General features: G+C 41.0%; 2 protein-coding genes across 4 annotated transcripts in view; one reads left to right on the top strand and one right to left on the bottom strand.

The window, feature by feature from the left end:
* Positions 1–10,562, bottom strand: part of UNK (unk zinc finger) — a 45,681-nt gene extending 35,119 nt beyond the window's left edge. For 2 of the 3 annotated variants that reach the window (XM_083429876.1, XM_083429875.1), the window contains exon 1: positions 10,428–10,556. In XM_083429876.1, the coding sequence (XP_083286002.1) occupies positions 10,428–10,525 (98 nt within the window). In that variant the 5' untranslated portion in view covers positions 10,526–10,556. Of the gene's footprint in view, positions 1–10,427 lie in introns of all 3 variants that reach the window. The other variant, XM_083429877.1, reaches the window with a different exon arrangement.
* A 4,259-nt stretch (positions 10,563–14,821) lies between these two features.
* On the top strand, positions 14,822–17,623 carry H3-3B (H3.3 histone B). The gene is made up of 4 exons (XM_083429986.1): positions 14,822–15,021; positions 15,521–15,671; positions 15,939–16,092; positions 16,209–17,623. The coding sequence occupies exons 2-4, from the start codon at positions 15,544–15,546 to the stop codon at positions 16,335–16,337; spliced, it is 411 nt and encodes a 136-aa protein (XP_083286112.1). The 5' UTR covers positions 14,822–15,021; positions 15,521–15,543; the 3' UTR covers positions 16,338–17,623.
* The last annotated feature ends 1 nt before the right edge of the window (position 17,624 follows it).

Genomic DNA, 17,624 nt, shown 5'->3' on the forward strand with positions numbered 1-17,624 from the left:
GAATCAAAAAATACATTCATCTAGCTCAGCATTCTTTACACAGTCTTCCCCAATCTGGTGTCCTTGGCAGTTGTTGGACCAACTGCCAGCAGCACAGCGATGATCAGGGATGATGGAAGTTGTAGCTCAGCAATGGGAAGAGATGAGGTTGAAACAGACTCATTCACATTCACTGGGATTTTAAACAGGGGGCTTTCCAAGTGCTCCCTCTCACCCTCCACTTTCCCATACTACAGATGCTGGTGATTGAAGCTGGGAACTCCTACACTGAAAACATGCCCTGCATCACAGTGTCATCGCTCTTCTCCAATTTCTGGAGTCTCCAGGCTTCTACAGTGGTACCTCAGGTTAAGAAATTAATTTGTTCTAGAGGTCCGTTCTTAACCTGAAACTGTTCTTAACCTGAGGTACCACTTTAGCTAATGGGGCCTCCCACTGCTACTGCGCCACCACTGCACAATTTCTGTTCTCATCCTGAAGCAAAGTTCTTAATCTGAGGCACTATTTCTGGGTTAGCGGAGTCTGTAACCTGAAGCGTCTGTAACACAAGGTACCACTGTATCTGAAACCTTGAAGAATCTCTGAGTCTGTGTAGGCAATACTGAACTAGATAGAATTATGGTCTGTAACAGTATAAGGTGGCTTCCTAATGTTGAACCTAGCAGCTTTTGCATGCAAACCACTGCTGAACTACAGCCCCCCCTTAAAACATCACTTCATAAGAATATACACATGCCTCTATCTTAAGATTCCCCTACACTATAACATCCAACTAAATTTTTGAATTTTCTGTATCAGCAATCCAAAGTAAATTGGTTGGCACCATCTAATAAATAGCTGAATTCTAAATTCTCAAGACACGTCCTGGCATAAAAGTCCAATATGTCTCTTTTCTGAATACAACACTGATTACCATTCCATTATCTCCCTTCCACCAGCAAGACATAATTTTGCAAGCCTTGCAAAGATCAACCACCATTTAAGCTGCTCAAGACAACACAAATTTTGTGGAAACAAATGAAATTGGGAATGAAGGGGTGTGGCAAATAGATGAAAAGGAAAGTGTTTCAATAAATGTACATCTGTCAAGATGACAGTTCTGGCTTGCCTTGAAATAATCTTTAGCACCTAAATAAATATCAACTAATTAGTACGAAAAAATCATTCAGGTAAGTCTTGCCCACAATTTTAAGCCTCTCATTTTTATTCAGCTCTTACCATACTATTAGTATGATTTCAAAGAGATTAAATTTGAAGTGATTTACTTGATACCAATTAATTGTAAACACAGCACTGGTAGGCTCTAGAAATATTTACTGTATCACGTTATCTGTTAAGAATGGCTATGTATCTTTGCCACTTAAAAACAAAAACACCTACAGGAATAAAACATATACAGGCAGTGTATTACTGAAACCCATTCAAAAGGCCTGCAAACACCCTACCCCGCCCCACTCTGCCCCTATTCCACCTCCACCCCACCCTTATAGTGATGTTTCAGTTACATCTTTATGATGTTTCCAGGTCACTTCCAGGTTTGGTGCGATGCCAAACACAGTTGCACACATATTAAACATGCAGAAATGAGGGGTTGCCTGGGTATGTTAACAGCTCTCCCACTTAACACAACTAAAGATTGTAAAAGGGCAAAATAGCATGGGAAGGTAAAATATCAGGGGGGTTTTAAACTCTCTGACCGAGATGTTTAACATGCTTTTTCAAATGTTTTGTGAAATAAGACAAGTGAAGCGTCTTCATATATCCAAAGAATGTAGTTAATGATAACATTCCCTGCCCGGGCATGATGTCCAAATGAGTGGTGGCAGTTAATCTTGGAAGAGCCTGGTTGGATTCATTTCTAAACTAGCTTCATACCTGTTTTTTTGTTTAGTTTTTTTACACAGAAGCAGCCTTGGTTGCCCTGATGCATACTTATGCTGGGAAGAATGTCAGTGGCTATATTGATACAGGACCTGATACAGCCCCCCCACCCCAGAGATTTTTTCTGCCTTTCAGTACTCCAACACTTCTAAAATAGAATCAGTGCTGGGTAATAATTTCATTGCAAGAAATGGAACTCTGCCTGTGTCCCTAAGCACATCCTTGTCAAAGGAATCAACCCAAAGGAGAAGATATTGACCAACAGCTATTTATGTGCTTGACATGGAAATTGTCCTACAGATCATCATATATTTAAGCATCATCTTAAGTTAAATTATCATTATACTGTGTGCAGCATTCATCCACTTTACTGGTGATCTGTTATTGCTGCAAAATTAACTTAATTATAAGCCCTGTAACTGATGTATATTAATAATTGCAGCAATCTTATAAGTATTGTGACAATGTAAATGTAATGCTGCACTAAATTAAATTCCTGTCCTAATTTCAAGGAGGCATTAAATCTGATCACCAAGTCACCAGAGTTCATTTCACTACTGATCAAGAAACACAAGTAGAAAAAGATAATGACCCTTGCTATGGAATTATTTCAAGAACTTAAAATGGAATTCTTGATCCTAAGAGATTTCTGGAAACATCGAAATCACAGCCATGACATCTAGCCAAATCACAATACAATGTTACAAAACGGAATTGAGACCAAACTAGAAATTACATGGTAGATACATGTAACACTCTCATGATAGTTTTGTAATGAAAAGCAGCTGTAGGAAGTTGTGAACTTGAGTGGAAGAGTTCTGTCCCCCACCCCACCCCCCAGAGAAAAATAGCAGAGGGAGTGTTGAAGGTAAAAGGTTTAAGCCAGCACCTTAACTATTCCTCTTCACAACCTTTTGTGGCTACTTTTAATTATTTTCTTTTTAAAGGTCAAGGCTCAAGGGATCATTACATTTATTTGCGGAACCTCATGTCAGCTAATAGGAGCTGATCTACTATGCAGCCTCTAGTATGGCCAACAGAGGGCAGCTTTGAATGCTTATTTGGTCCAGATTTTGTTGGTTCGGGTATTAAAAGAAGCTTGGGGCTATGAAGTTCCTGCTAATGACTAAGAAGCTGATACTGGAAAGAAAGAAACTCTCAGTAATACAGGGTCCTTTTGCAAGTATAATAATTTTTTACCGGCAAGTACAGTACTACCTACCTAGGCAAGCTTCACAAAATAAACACACAATTCAAATTCTGCATTCACTGCCTTGCACTCATACACTATGCATCTTATATTTTGTCATCATTCATATTTATTGCAGCTTAATCCTGAATTTGATTGTTTTGAATTACAGGTTTACTTTTTAAACTAAAAGAGGCAGATGTACTTCCTTTCAAGGATGCTCAACCATTGGAGAAACTTGCCCCCCCCCCCAAATGAATAGTACATAACATACTGTGAATAGGTTTGAATCTACAAACAGGGATATATTTATAACAGCTTTACAAGATTAGAAAAGAATAAACAGTTTGAAAGAACTCTTACATGAATAAAATACCATTTTAAAACAAGTTCATTTGAAAGATACTGGCACATGTAAGACTTAATATGAACTAGAGCACAGGAAAACTTAGCCCGCAAACACATTTTCCATACCATACTCCTACAGCCAGGAAATCCACAATCAGAATGATAGTACCATTAATTCACCTCTGAGAAAGCACGATCAGCCCACACAAGTCTGGTTACTTAGCTTTTCCTTTCAGGAATGCTTCGTTTTCACACTTGCTAGGCTGGGTGTCATTTAGCGCCTGTCCATACAAATGACAATTATTCCAATGTGTCCACACCAGTATCTGGTCCTAGGGCTCCTTGAATGCTCACTTACAGAAAGAGCTGTGTTATGAATGGGTTGCCCATTTATTTTAGGGGAGGTGGCAGTCCTTGCATCAATTTCCTCTCCTCATAAGAAATCTGAATGAAATGCTGGGTCGTGATCAGGACACTGGGTCAGGTTAACTATGGTTTGGTGTGTAACAAGCAGTTCTCAAAGCAGAGTACAATAAAACCATAAAACACTAAGAAATGTGGGTGGCCAAGGAGCTTCCCAAAATAGTATGAGCTTTGTCATTGGGGGGGGGCGGAGCTACAGTTGGATGGGAAACTGTCCAAATTCAGGTGGACACATTGTGCTATTCAATAAAGTCCCTGGACACCCTGGCTTTTTGGGTGGGTGTAGGGGAGAAGGAAAGATAGGCTGCACTGCAAGCAACCTCTTGCTTCTGCAACCTGTGTATACGCAGACTATGTTCTATAAAACAATAAATACAGCAGAATGAAAAAATATCAAATTAAAGATCAAATGTTCGCCTAAACTTAAAGGCATAAACTGCCTGTCTGCACAATCCAAGATTTCAGACCTGACACATCTCCCAACGGCAGGGATTTCTACAAGCCCAGGACCATGAGGAAGTATATAAACTGGAGGATAGCTGTACCTCTGGTAACAGTGAAAACCATAACAAAGTTTCACTAGATTGGTGCTGTGTATCTGATACTAGTAAAAAAACTGTATACACCCAAACAAAAGAAAACCATGTCTGCAAATAAGGAGACTGTAGTAAGTTATGCCTTTTTTAAAGGAAACATTTACAAATATTCAAGAAATGCAATCTGTCAGTATCATTTAAATATTTACTGAAGATTTAAGGTTACAGATCTATGCACACTAACCTGGCAATAAGCTCTATTATACACAGTGAGAACTCATTTCTGAACAAAAATGCATAGGATTGTTCTGTTAACTTGGCCCTTATATTGCTTGACTCCTTAAAGATGGTCTCCTTGGGTGCCTTTCTGGCGGAAATATGAGAAGCAAATGTTACCAATTAATTAAATAACAATCTGGCATTCAAACTAACTGTTAAAGTATCATCAACTTAACTAACAGAAAAACTAATGTACTTGGAATCATTAAAAGCCAACTATGGCTCACTGGGAATGTATCCTGCCAGTTTTAAAAGATCTTCAGTGACTATTGATTCATTTCTGAGCCCAGTTCAAGATACTGGTTTTGATCTTTAAAGCCCCTGACAGCTTGGACCTCAGGTACCTTAAGGGCTCCCTACTCCTGAAACAATGTGTCTGATTGGTAAAATGTTTCTACCCCATTGCCCTCTGTAGAGTGCCCCTACTAGGAGAGATGAGGCAGATGTCAACACAGGAGAGGTCTTTTTCATCTGTGGTGTCCTGAATGCAGAATGCATTTAAATATGCACTAGGTGTCAATGCTGCTTGCATCCAAGTGAATAAATCTAAGTGGATCATTTTCAATGTGACTGCTTTTGAATGTGCATCTCCATTAACATTCTGGCACAACCAGTCATTTTTTAAAAATGAATATTTTCTTTCCTAACACACCTGATCACTTGCTTTCACTTCCTTTGAATACAGCTTTGTCAACTGGTCATAAGAAATGCTTATTTTGCTTCAGTCTAACATATTCCAAGGTATAATTTCCACACAAAGGTGAAAATCCAATGATCCTTGGGTTTAAATTTCAAATCATGTGGAACTCACTGGTATTGCCTTGCAATATAACATCTTCACTTCAGGGAACATGTCAAACTGCAATCAAACTCTCAGTGACTCTACTTCTGGGTGTTGTTGGGGGGGGAGGGGAAGTATTGGCATTAATAATGACACTGATTAGTCCCTTTAATAACTCATTTACAAAAATTAAGGAAAGTAGCTAAACAGAAGATGAAAACATTCAGTAAGATGTTCACACAATGCCACAAATGTATAAAGCTCTCATCTAACTGCTGTCATATGTAACAACTGCCATGACATTCTGTTATTTTGTAACATTTCTTGATTCTCTATCCCCACCCAACTCTGGGGAAAAAAACACACACACACCCCACCTCTAAACACAGAGCGCAAAATTGTAAAATGATTCATATGACTATGTTTCTGGGGTCTTGAGAGCCAGTAAAACATTTCAAGAACAACGTATTCTTAGTGCAATTATAAAATCGCAATTCAAAATAAGCATGTCCTTATATCTATTTCCAGCGAATGCTTCCCAATGCTACAGCCAAAACTCTGTAAACAGATTCCAGGTGCCACCTCAACTCCAGGAACAGGGAAGTATGTGAGCTATTTTGTCTTAGTATAAACCTTGTAGCCTGCAGCCAACTCCTGAATAATCCCATTGACTTAATTAGATACTGCAGCCCTAGTGTGACAGATTCATAACAGAGTTAAGCCAAAGTACTTTGACTGAAAATGAAACCAAAAATGCTTCTCTGAGGAAAAAAATTAATTGCTAAAATCAACAGAATTTTCAGGTAACTGCCCCAAACAGGTTTCCCTATTAATCAGCAAGTTAATCAGTTTGACCATGTGTAAAACCAAGCTGCTACATTGCAAAAGTAAAACCACATCCAGCAATGGAGTAACTTTTGCTCAGTTTGGTACATAAACTACGCCTGAATCGGTCAGCTGTAGGTAGTCATGAGTTCTGTGTTCATAGTCCCCTGGCTAGAAGGAAACATGTTGCCAAGATCAAGATGCAAAATTCCAAAAAAGCATTACTTAGAAATCTCACTGAAATCCTTTTAACACCAACACTGTTCTATTTGCTTATAAAAATAGACCACTAGTTAAGTGTTTTGCATGGGAATACTCAAGCAAATATTTCACATGATCATTTTACTATGAAAGGAGACAAACATACCATGCCAATAACTACATTTGATCTTCAGCTTCTTCTGCACAATGAGCTTTGTTCACATGGAAATCTCACTGCTTTTCATGCTTATTACTCCTTGTAGTTCTTGTCTAGTAAACTCTTACTGTCTCTTATTCAGGCTTTCCCTTTTAATAAATGCTCTGCAGATTGCAAGTGGAAGAGCTAATGGTTGACTGATAGAATTAATATGTCATACTCATTGCTTGAACTCTTGGGGTTAAATCACCTCAAGCAGACACGCCTTTGTTTATAACTTTATTGCAAATTTGTGGTGTTACAAAAAAAGAAGGCAAACTCAGGAGTGTATTATGATTCTATGATTTCACTCACTTTCTTGCCTTGTTCACACATGACTTTAAACCAGTGGCTCCCATAGTGTGCAGTACAGCCCTCTGGGGTGGGTGAGATTACCTGGGGGGAGCTTAGAGGCACGGGGGCAGCAGGGAGGTGCTGGAGATGTAAATAACTATATGACTTTGAAAAACTGGTGTCACTGGATCAAGTTCATCACTACTTAAACGAAAGAGTTTCCATTGCATTTTCAGTGAATATGCAATTAATGGTTATTGTTTTGATTTTTTTGTGTTATTGTATTCCTTAGTGGCTTGTGCAAACCACTATTCTGAACACAGTGGATGCTCGGGTTGCAAACATGATCCATGCGGGATGCACGTTCACAACCTGCAGTGGCGTGTCTGCCCAGGTTGCGATTTGGCGCTTCTGCGCATGCGCGACCTCCGAAACCTGTTCCAGTGCTTCCGGGTTTCGGTGGTCCGTAACCCAAAAAAACGCAACCTGAAGCATCTGTAACCCGAGGTATGACTGTACAGTAATGCTTTTTATACAGAAGGGTAAGGTAGGAAGCCCTAGAGTTGATTTTATGCAACCAAGGGGACGGTGGCTCGAAAAAGTTTGGGAACCACTTCTTTAAACCATAGTTGAAACTTAACTGTGGTTTAAAACCCTTGATTATTTGGAGAGAAACTTGTATAGTATCAGCAACTTGTATAGTAACGATTATCTCAGTTCTCAAAGTTTTCACTTTGCAAAGACAACTGTTTAATTCCTCACAGTGGATGAAGTCATAAGACACTATTAAATACACATATTACTAATTACTTCATAAATATGCATGTAAGAAACAGTCCAGCAAGAAATTCCTTACACTTATAAGCAGACGTTAACTTATTAATAACTTCAGCACACTTTAGTAACTTTTTGAGAGAAGGGATCAAGGACAGATTACAGTCAGCAGAACCAGAAGACACATGGTTCTCTCATTGGAAAAAAAAGGAAATAAATGCCAAAAATATAAGCAAATGAATGCAAATAAATGCCAAGCATTACATTCTGTGAACACAAATGTGTTTGCTGCACTAAGGCTGCAATCTTAACCCCACTTACTCCTAGGTAAGCTCACACTTACTTCAGCATAAGCCCTGATTACTGTAGTAAAATACGTGTGATCATGCACAGAATAGACTGCATTTGAAACATCAATTTGCAAAGTCTACCAGCAAGTTTTGTCTGAGCAAATTTTTACAAGAAAACTGATTTTTAAACCTCACAGATGAGTTCAGTAAACTTTAAAATAATCAAAATGCACCCACAAGGCAAAAATGAAAAAACACACCTATGAACTTTATTCCTGGTATCATTTATTTCACCATTTGATTTTGTGTGTGTGTTACAGTCATACTTGTAAACTAGGCCTGATATTAAAATTGGTTGAGTCCCAATTGACAAGCAGAACAAATAACCCAGGCAATTTTGCACAACAGTTATGTATCCAATTTATTTTATTGTTCAACTTTGTCTCCTGAAGCAGTGTACCACATTCTGGCTGGGAAGCCATTAATTTCAAACTTATTAAATAAATGAGCATTTGCATGGAGCAGGTATACTGGAGCATGCTACAGCAGCAGGATCTTCTGTGTTACAAGTAAGACAACTCTGCACTAACATTTGTTATCAGTTAAAACACAGTGACCACTTGTAGCGGTATTACTAGCTCTGAAGCATTTTATTGATTTACAACATTTTTATTCCACTTCTCCATATCCTTGAGACAATTCACATGTCCAATCAGAAGTATGCCCTATTGAGTTCAATGGGTTTAACCAAGGAATGTAGGTACAGTGGTACCTCAGTTTACGAACTTAATCTGTTCCGGAATTCCGTTCTTAAACCGAAACCGTTCTTAAACCGAGGCACGCTTTACCTAATGAGGCCTCCCGCCACTGGTGCCCTTCCACCATTTGTATTCTGTTCTTAGACCAAGGTAAAGTTTGCAAACCGGGACACTACTTCCGGTTTTGCGGAGTTCGTAAACCGAATCGTTCTTAAACAGGGCTGTTCTAAAACCAAGGAACCACTGTGTAGGATTGCTGCCTAAGATAGATGAAGGGTTGCACTTTCTCAGTTCTAACCTGACTGTACTGCATTTCTGGCCAATTCCATGCCATATATTAGCTTTGCATTATACCACGACACATACAAAAATGGAGGCTGTTTCTAGCGTAGTACCACTGTCCCACAACACTATGCCAAGGTACTAGCATCCTTTGTGGATTTGCACCTGCAGTGCAATGTTACAGAGGTTGGTGATGTCACCAGTGACACATAATTCACTGTCTGGTCCAAAATACCTGCATTTGCTTAGCCAGTTATTCACAGAATTAGGTCACAAGAGAATTTACCAGGATTTCTGAATGGAGTGAAAACAATACTTTCCTCACACAATTGCCACAGAACACTAACAGGCCATTTATTTCAGAACTCAGTATCCCTTTGACATTTTTCTACCAAAGCATTTTGTACTACAGTGACTGAGAAAAAACACTATTTTCTGCTCTCTCTTTTGTTACCATTTCCCCCCTAGAATTATAGCAATTTACTCTACATAACGTTTCTCCTGGGCTTGGCATCCTTTACTTCACAGAACACACACCACAGCTCCCCTTATTCTTGAAATTTTAACGGGGCATCTCCTGAGAGAAAGACAAACTAACCCAGTGCCAAGGAAGAACAGCAAAGAAAGTCAAAGCTCTGGCAAAGAACAGCTTAGATTTTATGGGATGGTCCCTTTACTCTAGAAAAGACAGTTCGAAATAAGATAAAGGATGCCCTTATTTGTGTTTACGACAAGCCCACGGCCATTAACACGAGGTTAGTACTTGAGAAAGAAAGAAAGCGAAGATTATATATAAACATAGTAAACTAAACTACTTGTTTTTCCAACATTTGACTTCACAACCGTCCTACTTGGCGGCATGGAAAGACGCATTACCGTTTTACTAAGCGGAAGAAGGCAGAGCCGAGACAGACACTACCAAGCACAAAACAGATGATCTGGGGAAAGGGGGGCGAGGAAGATTACAAGAGGTACCCACTACCCCCCTAAAGTCAACGTAAAGGAGCCATGGGGTGCGCGAGCCGCAACGCATCATGGGTATCGCGCGCCTCAGCTTGTGGGGTGTGTGTATTATGTATGTGGGGTTGTTCTTGCGCGCGCACTCGCGCGCGGGAACGGAAAAGCGCGCGGCGGGGGGGTGTCAGCTCCCGCCCCGCCCCCTCCCACTCAGGCGAAATTCCACCGGCCCAGGCCGGCCACGACCGGTTCCAGCCGGTTCCGGGCGGGCGGTTGGCTTCCGTGCGCGCGAGCCGCACGCTGCCCGCTGACGTCAGGCGTGTGTGGCGCGCGGGCGGGTGCCGGGCGGAGGGGTGCGGCGGCGGCGGTCGCAGCAGCAGTAAGTGGCGGCTGCGGGTGTTCTCGCTACGTACGTGTAGTGCTGCGGCTTCTCGGGCTGCGCCTGGAGCGCGCTGGCGGGCGCCACCGGCCCGGTCGCGGGAGGCCCGGTCGCTACCGGGCCCTTCGACATGCTCCTGCCTTCCACTCCCTCCGCCGCCGCCCGCTACCACCGAGGAGGAGAGCTTTATTATTCACTCTGCGCGGTCCGCACGGAGACCGAAATGCGCAGGCGCTGCCGCCGCCATTACCGCCCCGGGTTACCCAAAGCATGCTGGGGCTTGTAGTCCCGGTGATGGCGGAAAGTCCCCCTTTTCTTCTACTGGGCTTCCGGCCAATGAAACTACAACTTCCAGGGGTGCCCTGCGCTCGCTGCCCCGGATTGTGCAACAGCGCGGGGTTTCATAGGAGTTGTAGTTCGGATGAGTTCCTCCATGGATTGCCATCAAGCGGATCTAAGCAGAAGCAGCGCTATGCAAGCCTCGAAGCGTTTTGAACAATTTAGCCGCACGTAAAACTGATACAGCCCGATCCAAACGATGTTCACTTGGAAGCAAATGTCAGCAAGCGCAGATGTAGGAATGCAGATGTAGGAGTCTGTGCACTAGTTCTTCTGGTAAAAAACTGTAGGATGTTTATGTAGTTTTAAGATGGCAATTCTGGTTGACAACGACAGCTTCTATAGTGAAAGAAAATCGGGGCTTTCTCATAGACGAGATCCTTCTCATAGAATGTTTTGCTATCATTAGAACAGGAGGAGCTATTGTCTGCTGTTGTGAGGTGTCTGAGTAAATATAATAGTTTGTCATAAACTATGCCACTTACCTATAAAATGGTTAAACCTTTACAGTAATAACTAGATATGTATAGCCATTGTTAATGCAATGACTTTATTGTACATTTTATTTACATAGAACATTTCAGAAGACAAGGTGCTTTACAATTCCTCTTTCAGTTGTGTAGTTGGCATGGGTCAAATCATATGCAGTACTGAGCACAGTGGTACCTTGGGTTAAGTACTTAATTCGTTCCGGAGGTTCATTCTTAACCTGAAACTGTTCTTAACCTGAAGCACCACTTTAGCTAATGGGACCTCCTGCTGCTGCCACGCCGCCGGAGCAAAATTTCTCTCCTCATCCTGAAGCAAAGTTCTTAACCCGAGGTAATATTTCTGAGTTAGCGGAGTCTGTAACCTGAAGCGTATGTAACCCGAGGTGCCACTGTATCTTCCTACTTAAGTATATTATGCTGGTTTCTATGCAGCACACTGCTATGCATGTTGGCTTGAAAGTGATCCATACACTGTTTAGTGTGGCTTAAAGTTTGCATAGGACTGAAGTCTTATGCTCCCAGACTTTTACAATATTTATTCAGAAATGAAGCCATTTGGACTAATTTCCAAGTAAACTTTTGGGCTGAACATGCCTTTTAAACTTTCTTTAGAAGGGTTGGAATCTCTCCCCCCCCCCCAACACACTTTTAGCCTCTTTATGGCAATATTTCAGGTACAATGTTTCATCCTGTTAGTGTTATATATGGTGGTGAGAGTAGGCTTTCGTCTTGCTTATCCTTTAACATCTGGAGTCAAGGAGTGAACATGAGGACTGGAATACTCAGTTATTGCCCAGTTTTAAACTGGTTATGGCCAAAGACACAGCTTAATCCTATCTCCTATTGTATTTGTGATGCAAGCACAGGCTGACACCACAACATGCGAGTTCCCAGAGAGATCACAGGTGCTACATTCTTCCCTGGTTCTCCTATTGCTTCGGGCTAAGCCATGGCTTGGCCTAGCGGTGTCCTCCAAAGCCAGAACCACGGTTTGTCTAGAGCAAAACAAACCATGAGCCCAGGTTCAGACATAGTAAGCCAAACCATGGCTTAGCTGATGGTAGTATGGCAGGAGGACGACCAGGAAAGCAGCAAAGCAGCCCCAATCCCCTCCAGGAACTTGCACATTTACACAAAGCCATGCAAACTGTTGGTGTGGAAATCAACTAGCACAGAAAGGTGCTTGCCCTTAAAAGCAAATGGGAAATTGCTTTGATTCAGTTCTTAAACAGGGCAAAGCTATACTGGAATTAGAAGCCAAAGATATCCTGGACTGGTGGGATACAAGGAATTGATTGCCTCTCTCCCCCATGTTATAATGCTTCTGTTATTGGTAAGGGATATGCTTCTTTGAACGTAAGCAGCAATAATAGTGCTATTTGAGTGAAAGATTGCCCTTGTGTGATGCTGGGATCTCTGAAGCAAGTCTTGTGCTATCAGCAGCAAATCATAAGTTTATGGCTGGGTGTTGGTAGAATAGTTTCATCGCAATACGATTTTCTTAGACTTATATTCTTATTGATAGGTGTGCAAGACAGACTTACTAATCTTATACAGTATGTCGAAAGTCTCCCACCCCCGCTAGTTAACTTATTTGTCTATCTCTCTCTTTATGTGTATGGGTTTTATAACAACCAAGTGGTTTTGTTAAATAAATAAATATCACAAATCTCTAGTCATTAGTCCTACTCCTGCAATTTAGTTCATTTGATCTAATACACAAATGCTTTGAGGAACCCAATAAATCATTTATTGCATTGTTATTATCATTAAGGGGGACATACTGTATCTATGTGTCGTTTGTCTCATTGTAGACTGACCAAATAAGTATACCATGGCAAAGAAAAGGAGGAAAGTTAAAGGTATTCAATAGAACAATAATTAGTATTTGATTGTGCAATCAATTTATAAGCATTTAGACCTTTTTTCTAATGGGAAGGGGTGTGGCAGTGTCGTGGTGTCTGTTCTGTGAAACTTGGGTGTTCTAACACCACAGTAATATATACGTTTACTCAGAAGTCCCACAAAGTTCAATAGTGTTTACGCCCAGGAAAGTGATTATAGTACATACACTACAACTAAATAAAAATAAGTACACAAAAGTACAACTATTTTCTATGTTTGATGTTCAGTAACAAAATATAGTGCTTAAAATGAACAGCATTTGGTCACACCTGTTTGGAAATGCAAATGTCGTGCATCCTCATGCCACACGTATTAGTAATCTTTATCACTGTAATAAAATTTCTGTGAGCCAGTGGAGGAGCAGGATTTCATAAGGTGTGCAGTATATGTCCCATTGTTTATATCTTCAATTTCATCTTGATTGCACATATAATGTAATTTCAGCACTGAGTGTGAAACAATTTTGAGATGTGTCTTCCTTTCAACAGAAATGCCCAGGCTAGTAAAGATTATGTAATTGGTTTTACTGTATCTGAAGGCGTTTTCAAACCTTACCAACAGAGTCTGTCTTTTTTGGTACTATTACCTTATAGAACACTATGATTAGAAAGAATAATAGACTTGTCAAAATTGCATCCTGTTAAATAGTAGAACTGTAGGATTAATTAATGTAATCATTAGCTATTGTGTGATCAGTAATACATGAATTTAGAGAATGCAATACCTGTGCTTTAATAGAATCAGGTATATTGCTTTTAATTAGGATGCACTTCATATATAAGATGTATAAGAAAATATGTCAATAGTTTTGTACATATCAGTAGTCTATACTTCTCATTGCATTTCACACCAGACTGCAATATTAGGCCCGCATCCTAGAAGCTGCAGGGAGTTTGTATAAAGAAGCTAAAATCACTTAACATAATGTGTATTTGCTAAATAGGAACTTTTCATATTTTAAATGATTTGTTTTGTAAATATGTATATGTTACTTATTGCAGGTATTTATTTGATCATGCAAGCCAGCTAGAGTACCAAATAGAGTAATAGTTTTCCTACCAAAGTATTTGTATTTTACCCACTAAATTTGATTAAGAAATATTTGTCTTCTATATACTGTTAAATTGAAAAAAATATAAAATTTGCAACCTTAGTATATTTGAGTTATGATTATGTAAAGGGTATTTTAAAGGGGCGTTTTAATGTGTGTTCTGTGCAATATTGTTTAATAAATAATCCGTGTTCTGTGCAATATTGTTTAGAAAATAATTATTGACTTATATTTGAAGTTTCCTTTATTCGTACCACTTGGTCTGACGCTAAACAGTCAGATATATTCAAATACGACTGCAACCTTCCTACCTGGCTTTACCATTTCCCCTCCTACAATAATTTATGTGGCAGTATTTCCTTCTGTTTACCCGCCTCATTCAGCCTGGGACACTCCAAACGGACAGCTTTTCTTTCCCATTGACTTTCCATTGTGGAGCTTTGCAACAAAAAGTAGGATCCAAACTATGTTTTCTGCCGGCCAATCACAACCTTCTCCTGGGCTCCAATTCCGATTGGTCTGCTTCAGCTCACGATGTCCAATCGGAGTGCAGCTTTAGCAACCAATCGGCTGTCGAGGTTTCATCCAATCACGGCCGAGATTCGGGGAAACGGCCTTTGTGTCAGTTAACGTCACGGCGCCAACGGAGGTAGACGCCAATGGCTCCGTGCGCTGCGTGTCTGTATTGTGAGGTCATGACGTTCTCGGCCCCCTCCCTCTATAAATACAGTGTCCCCGCGCCGGGGAGGGGACAGTTGCGGGTTCGTTGGGGAAGGAGTAGGACGTGTAGCTCGTGGCTGGTAGGAGCGGAAGTGTTTTTAAAGGCTCCGTTCCTGAAAGTGGTGAGTTTCGGCTTGGGGCGGCTGGAGAGGGGGACGGTGGGTAGGGGCGGGGAAGGCGGACGTGTATTTCTCGTATTTTGGGCCGTGTTTAATGAGTGGTGGGGGAGGGGTGGTGAAGGCCGCTTTGTTCCGCTTGGCCCGCGGTGTGTATGGGGGGGGGGAGGAATGAGATAGTCCAATAGTCGTAGTCATGGCAACGTAACTACCGGCGGGGGTGGAATGGAGCGGAATCGTGGCTTCGGTTCTACTACTACCGCGCGTGGGCGGGAGGCAGCGTGACTCCTCGTTCCTATTCCCCCGGGAATGTCCTCCCTTGGCCGCCGCGGAGGGAGCAGCGCCCTGACATCTGCTACTATTCGTCTTGCGCTGCAGTTCCTCCGAAGAGTGGCGGGGAGGGGAGGAGGTTAGTGGAAACTGGCACGAAGTGGTAGGGAAAATACTAAAGAGTTAGAAGGGAAGGTATTCCGTTGCTAGCATCTCGTTTGCTTTTTCCTCTTAGTAAAAAAAAATAAATAAAGGGAAATGGCCCGTACCAAGCAGACTGCCCGTAAGTCCACCGGTGGCAAAGCTCCACGTAAACAGCTGGCTACCAAAGCTGCTCGGAAAAGCGCTCCCTCTACTGGTGGAGTCAAGAAACCTCATCGCTACAGGTAATTAAAGGAGGGGTGGAGATAAGAACGTATGTCTCTTTTTTTAACAGCAATGAATTCCGGAAAGCAGGCCGGGGTTCATATCTACGCACTTAAGAGATAAAGGCTGTATTGACAGTACCTTAAAGTAGAGTCTGGTTTAGGGAAGTGGTTGCCCACTCCGCAGCACATTTTGTGCCGTTTTCAAGAATGCTTTTCTGCCAGCAAGATCTGAATTTAGATATCACAGCTTGGGGCCTTGTTCACACTATTCTACTAATTTTGTAGGCCTGGTACTGTGGCGCTGCGAGAGATTCGTCGTTACCAAAAGTCCACAGAACTTTTGATTCGCAAGCTTCCGTTCCAGAGGCTGGTAAGGGAGATTGCTCAAGACTTCAAGACAGACTTGAGGTTCCAGAGTGCAGCCATTGGTGCTCTGCAGGTATGAGTGTGTTAATAGTTACTTTTAACCAGGTATGCTGTGGGGGAGTGGGGAAAAGGGCTAATTACATGTACCAGTTCATGGTTTCTAACACTGTCTGTCTTGTTTTAAAACAGGAGGCTAGTGAAGCATATCTGGTGGGTCTCTTTGAAGACACGAACCTGTGTGCCATCCATGCCAAGAGAGTCACCATCATGCCCAAAGACATCCAGTTGGCTCGTAGGATACGGGGGGAGAGGGCTTAAGAGGAGGCAGTTTTTATGGTGTTTTGTAGTAAATTCTGTAAAATACTTTGGTTTCAATTTGTGACTTTTTTTGTATGAAATTGTTTATAATATGTTACATTTGTACTTAAGTCATTCCATCTTTCACTCAGGATGAATGCTAAAAGTGACTGTTCACATAAAAACTCAGTGATGTGAGCTTTGTTGCTCAACAGTGACAAGTTGCTAATATGCAGAAGGGATGGGTGATCTTTCTTGCTTTTCATGCATGTTTCTGTATGTTAATGACTTGTTGGGTAGCTAAAATTGTAAGGTACTAGAATTGATATAAATGTGTACAGGGTCTTTTTGCAATAAAACTGGTTATAACTTGATCCAAGTGTTTAACAATTGGGGCTGTTAAGTCTGACCATACATCACTGTGATAGAATGTGGACTTTCAGAAGGGTAAAACTACAAGTCTTAACCACAGTGTAACTTACAGTTTCCTAAAAACGTAAACCTGGCAGCTATAGAATACACTATGTGCATTTATAATAGCTATTTTATATATTGTAGTGTCAACATTTTTAAATTAAATGTTTTACATTCACCCAAGGAGTCTTGTCATTGTTGTGGGGAAAGTAGTATTACTATTTTGTCTTATACTATCCCTGCTCAAATCAAGTTAAGCCTGTTCCTTGCTTGGTATGCAACTCCAATTACAGCAGAAGCTTGCTGTACTTATGTAACCTAGAGTGATTAAACGCTTGCTAATTTGGAAAATAGTTTTCCCCACGTCTAACTTATTAAATAAACAGAACACTGTCAGACTTGGTGTTTTTAGGCCTACTTTTAGTGATCAAAGTACTCGAGTGGTATAAATTTGGTCTTGAGTGTTAATACCCTATCCTTGCTGCCTTGGTTGGTCTCTTCATGTCCCCTTTTTCTCTTACACTTTTGGGTTTGTTTTGAACCAGTTTGAGTGATCTCGCCATTTATATTTTGAAATGCAGCTTCCATTTCTATAACCAAAGCGGACAATCAGGCTGTTATTTTTTTGGGAGTGGAGTTAATTCTTCACCTAGGCTGCTAGTCGACAGCCCCTGGCAGCAAATAACAAAAATTAAAGGAGTAAAGGGGGTGTACCGAAAAGTGTATATACAGTGTTCTTCAGATTCTGATTTCTTTAAACAATGTAAGCACAAAACTAGTAACGTTACACACTGAAAAACTGAACTGTCACAGTAAGTTATGCTTGACTCATTACATTGAATCTGTCTCATTTTTAAATGTAGAAACTTTGGTTAATACAAATAGTATGCAAAT

This window comes from Podarcis tiliguerta, assembly GCF_965153285.1.
Source record: "Podarcis tiliguerta genome assembly, chromosome: 2".
In the NCBI taxonomy this organism is placed as follows: Eukaryota; Metazoa; Chordata; class Lepidosauria; order Squamata; family Lacertidae; genus Podarcis; species Podarcis tiliguerta.

Bases quoted from the DNA above. Each gene is read 5' to 3' on its own strand.
- H3-3B (XM_083429986.1), top strand. From the start codon at position 15,544: ATGGCCCGTACCAAGCAGACTGCCCGTAAGTCCACCGGTGGCAAAGCT. The intron at 15,672-15,938 runs GTAATTAAAGGA...CTAATTTTGTAG, and splicing joins AAGAAACCTCATCGCTACAG to GCCTGGTACTGTGGCGCTGC. The intron at 16,093-16,208 runs GTATGAGTGTGT...GTTTTAAAACAG, and splicing joins CAGCCATTGGTGCTCTGCAG to GAGGCTAGTGAAGCATATCT.